The 8690-nt window shown below is 48.1% G+C and overlaps 1 protein-coding gene across 1 annotated transcript; it reads right to left on the minus strand.

Annotated features, from left to right (window-relative positions):
• Positions 1-108: 108 nt before the first annotated feature.
• On the minus strand, positions 109-6437 carry LOC105418381 (intestinal mucin-like protein; the record flags this gene model as incomplete). Its single annotated transcript, XM_029832271.1, has 19 exons — positions 109-465; positions 561-681; positions 758-797; positions 877-1005; positions 1086-1184; positions 1911-2168; positions 2343-2383; positions 2506-2601; positions 2700-2868; positions 2955-2986; positions 3366-3484; positions 3561-3630; positions 3713-3885; positions 4022-4217; positions 4369-4552; positions 4623-4855; positions 5002-5173; positions 5374-5573; positions 6038-6437. Coding segments are annotated over 19 exons (2934 nt in total), but the record flags the coding sequence as incomplete, so codon positions are not given.
• Positions 6438-8690: the final 2253 nt, after the last annotated feature.

An 8690-nucleotide genomic window follows, 5' to 3' on the forward strand; every position in this document is an offset into this window, starting at 1 on the left:
TTTCCTATTAAAACTTCCCTGCAGTTCAACTCTTGCAGCAGGAGCCGTGAACGGGTCATGTGACCCACACGGTCGGGGGGGGGGGGCGGCAGAAAAGGACGGCACAGGTTGATGTTGCAGAAATCCAGCTTTAATAATTATCACCCCAGAAATCCTGATTTGTACAATAAGGAAGGTTGACGTGTGAGTTAAGCTACAGTTAAGCTACAGACGCTACAGACTGCTAGCTTGTGTAAATAGTAGCATGTGTCTAGGAGTACGGCTCAACGCCTCCTGCGGCGCTGCGTCTTCGGGGTGGCTTGCAGCAAGCACTCTGCAGGGGTGCATCGGCAGGCCTCCACCACAGTGTACAGGTGCTTCACCTTGGACCCGTCGGCACAGGCCAGCTCCGCCTCCTTCTGACTGGTCCTGGTCTCCTGGCAACACTCGCAGTTGTGCATCATCTTGTTGGCTGCTGCGGAGTATCTGCAGAGCAGGAGAACCGGGGTTAAAGGGCACCTGCGGCTGCTTGGGGAAGCGACGTCCAAGATGCTAAAGCTAGGAGCAGCTAGCTAGCTCACCTAGACGAGCTGCCACAGTGCCCAGCGCAGTAGGTCAGGTTCAAAGGTCGCGTGCTGTTGCAGCCGTTGGATTCTATCACCGTCTCCTCGCTGCGGACCTCGCAGACGCTCCGCACCTTGCCTGGAACACAGCAGCATGCAGATGTTAGCAGCAGCAGCACACGCAGACGCGGCGCGTGAAAACCTGGCTCACTTACAGGACTTGCAGCAGCCGTTCTCGTCGGTGGTCTCGGTGCCCTGCGGGACAGGACGGGACGGGTCCAGTGTTAGACAGCAGGTGGGACGGGTTCTACTGGGACACTCAAAGTCTACTCACAGGTTCACAGTCCAGAGGGTTGTACGGCGGACACGTGGTCTTGGTCTCCTTGGTGATGAGCTGCCCGTTGATGTCCTCACAGGTGTACAGCACACACTTGTCATCAGGGGGCACGTAGGTGTCGTTCACCTGTGGAAACGGACCGTCAAACATGACTGAAGCCATTCGAGTTATCCGTCACGATCCAAGGAAGGAGAGAAGGAGCGGACCTGGAGAACGTGGGTGGTGTTGTCAGGGGTGGTGAAGATGCAGCTCTTCTGCACACACGTGCCACAGCAACTGTCAGCTTCACTCTCGTATTCGTAACCCTGGCAACGGGGACGGGAGGAGAGAAACGTTTGACTTGGAAGGCAGAGACACAAAGTCACAACATGGATGCAGGTAAATGGAGGTTAAATAGTGGTTAGAAAGTGATTAAATAGAGGTTAAATAGTGGTTAAATGGAGGTTAAATAGTGGTTAAATGGAGGCTAAATAAATGGTTAAGTGGTTAAATAGAGGTTAATTGGAGGTTAAATAGTTAAATGGAGGTTAAATAAATGGTTAAAAAGAGGTCAAATGGAGGTTAAATAGTTAAATAGAGGTTAAATGGTTAAAAAGTGGTTAAATAGAGGTTAAATAAATGGAGGTTAAAAAGTGGTTAAATAGAGGGTAAATGGAGGTTAAATAAATGGATAAAAAGTGGTTAAATAGAGGTTAAAAAGCGGTTAAATGGAGGTTAAATAGCAGTTAAATAGAGGTTAAATAGTGGTTAAATAGCAGTTAAATAGAGGGTAAATGGAGGTTAAATAGAGGTTAAATAAATGGTTAAATAGCGGTTAAATGGAGGTTAAATAGAGGATAAATGGAGGTTAAATAGCGCCTTTAAGGGCTCTTCACACTGTTGTTTCTGTGATGGATTTTTAGTGTCTTTTTTTACTCTTTTGTAGCTGTCTGCTAAAGGTTTCTGCTGAAAGCCCAGTTTCTCTAAGAGCCCATCGTTGCTGTGTGTTATAACCTGCAGACGTGTGTGTGTGTGTGTGTGGCCCAGGTCACCTCTGAGCAGCTGGTGTTGCAGACAATGGCGGAGCATTTAATGATGTTCAGCTTGGTGACGGGGTCGGTGTCGTGGGTACAGTAGCACTCCTGGCAGGGCCCCGGGCTGAACGGCTCCTGCGTCACGGCTCCTCCTGCTGTTGCTGTAGCCAGGGACAGCTGCGTTGTTCCTAGCGGATTTGTGGTCGCCGTAGATATTGCTGGCGGCTGGGTGAGTGGTGGTTCTGACGGTTCTGTCGTGACCACGTTGGAGCCGGGCTGCAGCATCAAGGACAGTGGTCAGATTCGGGCTTGTTGACAGACATTGGCGGCTTTGAACACACATCCTTTAGCAACTACGCGTGAAAACGTTAGCTCAAAACATTAGCTCATGAAGCTGGATCTCCGGCCTGTGTAAACATCCCACGTCCACCTCTAGAAGTGTGTGTTTACCTGGTACTCAGTCATGTTGTAGACACAAACACCTTTAGGAACTGCAAAGAGGAAAAAGAAATATGTGACTGTCCTGCACGCTGACCCCTCAGACCCGCGTCTCATTAGCACGAGTCTCTTCTGGAGGAAGGTGGCGGCGAGCTGAGAGACTCGGGGCACTCACCACACGTGTAGGTCTGGCAGCAGACGCCCGCGGTGACGTTGACCTGGAAGCCGAGCTCACACTGGACCGGAGCAGGACACAGGTTTACATCGCATTCTGTTGGGGACCGAAAGAGGAGTGAGCGTTATCGCCGGGGAAGGTCGGTAAGTTTTAACCGTGGCGGGAGGGTCGGCAGGGGCGCGGCCGTTACTGACCGCACGACTGGTTGGTGCAGCAGCCATCTGTCTTGTTGACCAGCTGTTGTCCAGGTTCAGAGCAGGTGGGCGTGGGCACCGTGGGGCACTGGACTGGCTGACACTGGCTCATCATGGAGCTACTGTCACATTCACACTGGCTGCAGCCATCGGTCCATGTCTCACCAGGCTGGTGGGAGAAGAGCTAAACTGTTAGCCGCACAGCGCAGGATGTGGATACGGAGGTAACTACACGTGCCAGGAGTCGGTTCTGACCTGCTTGGGACTCCCGTCAGGTCCAACACAATCTGAGATAGTAAACAGACAACAGCTGTTATGTGCTATTCAGCTTTTTAAAGGTTTTAATACATAACAAACTTAATAACTCATCTCATGTGCAGTGGTCAAGGCCGTAACATTCTGTTTTTAAAATAGCTTAGCGTGTTTGTTGCTGCTTGCTAGCTAGTTCCCAACTAGGTTCGTCACATTTGTAGCAACTATTGATGCAAACATAGCTCAAAGGAAAAGAAGCTAACCTGACTTTTTAAACGGAGATAGCGCCTGTTCAGGCTACATGCGGTGCAGGTGGGGCTTCTGCTGAAAGCTAAGCTAGGGTAGACTGTGCTATTGATGGTAGATGCTAATGGCATCAACTTGCACGTGTCTGTGATGGTCGGTTGATCTTACCACAGTGGGGAACACATGTCTTGTAGACTGGGTTGAACAAGGTGGTGCCATTGGAACAGAAGCAACCCTCCTTGGTGGAGGTGGTGGACTTATCGCCAGCGTTGAACTTATCGTTGTACCTGTTGGTAGCGATAGTTGCTAAAGGTTATTTAGAGTGTGGTACAACTCGAGCGTGATGCTGTTGGACTATTTTACCTTTCATTGCATGTCGGCTCCACAGTGGAGCCACAGGCCATGTACACTTTGTCACTTGGACACAGGTGCTCTGTAAGACGCACAAAGAGTGTTTTAAATAAACACACACACATCTGTTATACAACGTATAGAATAAAAATGCATTATCTCACCGCATTGGCCGTTGGTTTCATTCCTCCAGTTAATACAGACTCCTGCTTCAGCACACGCGACAGCATACGCCGCCAGGCTGGAGCAGGTGTCATTGGCACTGTTGCACTTGGCAGATTCACAGGTTTGCAGATACGAGTCTGGAGATACGTGTTTGTGACACGGTTCAAACACACTAGGAGAGAATCAAAGCGTCGGTACGTTACTGGGCCGGTATGATCTGACCTACCGACCTACAGCACCTCAGAGCCCACACCACCAGCAGCACCCAACAGCATCCAGCATTAGCATTATCAACAGCCTGCTCTCACCTGCTCACTAGCAGTTTACAGATGGCAGGAATGCAGGGGGGGTTGGTCACGGTGGTGGTAAATAGGGGTTTTGGAGTAGTGGGCGCTACTGGGGCAACACAATCGGTCTCTGCCCACTTGTCGGCAGAGTCCAGGCAGTCTTCTGTTTGGCCATTTGGAGCGCGACAGTCGTTTGGCTTGGAGTTGTCGCAGGTTCCTGGAAGAAGAGAGTCACGGAGATGAAGCCAGAGCAGCCGAGTGCTGGTGGGACTTTCAGCTCAACGCATTTTATCAGACGGAACAGTGTCGCCCTCAGAACTGCAATGTTTCACAAGTGCTTTTGAGCTGATGTCCAAGTCTAAACTTACCACACTGTCCCTCTGTGTTCCCACCGAAGAGGTCAAATGGAAGTTGAATGCTAAATGAGCTCCCTGTGTAGATGACCTCAGTTTTGATCTCTGGTATCTCCAGTTCAAGCACCATGTCTGTCCCCGTGAGGCGCAGATCCGAAGTGCTGTACGCTGGGTACCTGCGCTTGTCGTTCACATGGACCTGAAGGACAGAGACGCAAGAATTAGGTTCCAGGCATTCGAGAGGGAGGCAATGAAGCTGTGAGTCCTACCATGAGGGAAGTCTGGAGCTGGCTGAAAACAACCTTGTTGGATCCGTATTTGACAGTCAGGGTCCGAGGACAGGTTGAGCTGTTTGACTCATCACAGTCATATTTTACCGTGACCGTCAGGTTGTACTTGGTAATTATCTCTTTCACCAAGTAGTAGGAACAGTTCTTTTTGAAATCATATGACTGTCCATCAAAAGTCAGATAGTGATTGTCATTCCAGACGTTGCATACACCTGCAGGGTAAAAAAAAAAGAAGAGAGATTTGTTTAGTCGTGTCTTTGAGTTGTCATGTTATGACACGGAACGTTTGACATAACTACGGCGTCCACTCAAATGTGAGAAAGCTGTCACATTTTTGCACCCCCAACCCCCAACGCACATTGACATTCGTAGTGAAAGCAGCATCCACTGCTGTCGTAGATCTTGTTAGCGGGGCGTCCATTGGAACAGATCAGCGGTTGTACGGTGGGGCAGACGGCTGGCTTCTCTATCACCGTGCCATTGATGCAGGTAGCCGTTGTGCAGTTGTTTACGTTCCATGACTCGCCGTTCTGGATGTGGTCAAAAAATAAGAGTCACCAGGGAATTTCCCCTACATTCTTCACCTTTCAATTCTTCCAGTGGAATACATGTGCATTGAAGCGATTAGCGTTAGCAAATGTTGCGCCATGTAGATCAGTTGTTCAAATGTTGTGATCAATTGTTGATTACGTAGGGACACATGTGCTTCATAGGACACCCAAAATCATACCTTCCTTGGTGGATCCACATCAACACAGTCCAGGGTGGGTGTTGTTGGAGAAATAACAGTAGAAGCTGTTGTGAACGGGGTTGTTTTGGGAGGCAACGTTGTTGCACATGGACTGGAATCTACTTCGACTTGACACGATGCATTGCAATAGGCCACATAGCACCACCCCAAAGTGTCAGTCACGTTGTAGACTAAATCACCTGGAGGAGGAACAACAGTTGAGTGGAGGACATTAATCGACGGCACATGCAAGATTTCTGGACGTGAAAAAAAGGATTGATTTTAATGTATATTTTTCATAAACTATTTTATTGTATACAAATATATTAAAAAGTAATTAGGATTTAGTGACAGGTGGCTATTCATTAAAAACAAACACCTATTCATATAAAACAGCAAAAAAGTGTCTTATTTACGTTGAAATTGACCATTTTTATTTATTGAATGCAAATTTAAATGCAGCCAAGTATAAAAACCATGGCCTGAATACTTATATAGGTTAATAAAACAATTATCTCAAAAGTGAATAAAGATAAGCTGAATTGAGCTAAATGTCCTGATTTGATAGGGAAGCTAGACAAAAAACAAAACAATTAAGGGCTTCAAAGGTTAATTTCAAAAACACAACATAAGAACAATGGAATGGTTGCAAAGAATTACCTACCTGGATTAAAGGAAGTTCCATTATATGAACACACACACTTTCCTTGGGTTGTACTTAAAAGTGACGTTGTGGAAAAAAACGTTGTTGGAGCTGGTGTGGTTGAAAAGAGCCCAGTTGTAGATAGTTCTGTAGTACCTGGAAGTGTTTTTGTTATCGGTCCTATAGATGTGAATCCAGTTGTACTTTTTAAAGTTGGGGTGGAAGCAGCTGTGATAGTGGTGTTCACAACTATAGGATTTGTACTTGGATGAATTGGCGGCCCTGTAGCAAGTGTTGTTTCTGGCCGAGTGGTGACTTGTGTTCCTGGTGTTGTCTTTGTGCTTACAGTTGTTTCTTTTGAAGCTGTGGTCTGTCCAGGCTGGGTTGTGGTTCCCTGCGTTGTTGTTCCTGTAGCTTTTACGGTTGTGGTGACAACAGATGGTGTGGATGTAACAACTGTTGTTTCTGGACTTGCGGTTGTGCCACTTCCAACTGTGGTGGTGGTTTCAACAACAGCAGTTGTAGAGGCAGTAACTGGCCCAGTGGTGACTTGTGTTCCTGGTGTTGTCTTAGTGCTTACAGTTGTTTCTTTTGAAGCTGTGGTCTGTCCAGGCTGGGTTGTGGTTCCCTGCGTTGTTGTTCCTGTAGCTTTTACGGTTGTGGTGACAACAGATGGTGTGGATGTAACAACTGTTGTTTCTGGACTTGCGGTTGTGCCACTTCCAACTGTGGTGGTGGTTTCAACAACAGCAGTTGTAGAGGCAGTGACTGGCCCAGTGGTGACTTGTGTTCCTGGTGTTGTCTTAGTGCTTACAGTTGTTTCTTTTGAAGCTGTGGTCTGTCCAGGCTGGGTTGTGGTTCCCTGCGTTGTTGATCCTGTAGCTTTTACGGTTGTGGTGACAACAGATGGTGTGGATGTAACAACTGTTGTTTCTGGACTTGCGGTTGTGCCACTTCCAACTGTGGTGGTGGTTTCAACAACAGCAGTTGTAGAGGCAGTAACTGGCCCAGTGGTGACTTGTGTTCCTGGTGTTGTCTTAGTGCTTACAGTTGTTTCTTTTGAAGCTGTGGTCTGTCCAGGCTGGGTTGTGGTTCCCTGCGTTGTTGTTCCTGTAGCTTTTACGGTTGTGGTGACAACTGATGGTGTGGATGTAACAACTGTTGTTTCTGGACTTGCGGTTGTGCCACTTCCAACTGTGGTGGTGGTTTCAACAACAGCAGTTGTAGAGGCAGTAACTGGCCCAGTGGTGACTTGTGTTCCTGGTGTTGTCTTAGTGCTTACAGTTGTTTCTTTGAAGCTGTGGTCTGTCCAGGCTGGGTTGTGGTTCCCTGCGTTGTTGTTCCTGTAGCTTTTACGGTTGTGGTGACAACAGATGGTGTGGATGTAACAACTGTTGTTTCTGGACTTGCGGTTGTGCCACTTCCAACTGTGGTGGTGGTTTCAACAACAGCAGTTGTAGAGGCAGTGACTGGCCCAGTGGTGACTTGTGTTCCTGGTGTTGTCTTAGTGCTTACAGTTGTTTCTTTTGAAGCTGTGGTCTGTCCAGGCTGGGTTGTGGTTCCCTGCGTTGTTGATCCTGTAGCTTTTACGGTTGTGGTGACAACAGATGGTGTGGATGTAACAACTGTTGTTTCTGGACTTGCGGTTGTGCCACTTCCAACTGTGGTGGTGGTTTCAACAACAGCAGTTGTAGAGGCAGTAACTGGCCCAGTGGTGACTTGTGTTCCTGGTGTTGTCTTAGTGCTTACAGTTGTTTCTTTTGAAGCTGTGGTCTGTCCAGGCTGGGTTGTGGTTCCCTGCGTTGTTGATCCTGTAGCTTTTACGGTTGTGGTGACAACAGATGGTGTGGATGTAACAACTGTTGTTTCTGGACTTGCGGTTGTGCTACTTCCAACTGTGGTGGTGGTTTCAACAACAGCAGTTGTAGAGGCAGTAACTGGCCCAGTGGTGACTTGTGTTCCTGGTGTTGTCTTAGTGCTTACAGTTGTTTCTTTTGAAGCTGTGGTCTGTCCAGGCTGGGTTGTGGTTCCCTGCGTTGTTGTTCCTGTAGCTTTTACGGTTGTGGTGACAACTGATGGTGTGGATGTAACAACTGTTGTTTCTGGACTTGCGGTTGTGCCACTTCCAACTGTGGTGGTGGTTTCAACAACAGCAGTTGTAGAGGCAGTAACTGGCCCAGTGGTGACTTGTGTTCCTGGTGTTGTCTTAGTGCTTACAGTTGTTTCTTTTGAAGCTGTGGTCTGTCCAGGCTGGGTTGTGGTTCCCTGCGTTGTTGTTCCTGTAGCTTTTACGGTTGTGGTGACAACAGATGGTGTGGATGTAACAACTGTTGTTTCTGGACTTGCGGTTGTGCCACTTCCAACTGTGGTGGTGGTTTCAACAACAGCAGTTGTAGAGGCAGTAACTGGCCCAGTGGTGACTTGTGTTCCTGGTGTTGTCTTAGTGCTTACAGTTGTTTCTTTGAAGCTGTGGTCTGTCCAGGCTGGGTTGTGGTTCCCTGCGTTGTTGTTCCTGTAGCTTTTACGGTTGTGGTGACAACAGATGGTGTGGATGTAACAACTGTTGTTTCTGGACTTGCGGTTGTGCCACTTCCAACTGTGGTGGTGGTTTCAACAACAGCAGTTGTAGAGGCAGTAACTGGCCCAGTGGTGACTTGTGTTCCTGGTGTTGTCT

The sequence above is a fragment of the Takifugu rubripes genome, unplaced genomic scaffold, assembly GCF_901000725.2.
Source record: "Takifugu rubripes unplaced genomic scaffold, fTakRub1.2, whole genome shotgun sequence".
In the NCBI taxonomy this organism is placed as follows: domain Eukaryota; kingdom Metazoa; phylum Chordata; class Actinopteri; order Tetraodontiformes; family Tetraodontidae; genus Takifugu; species Takifugu rubripes.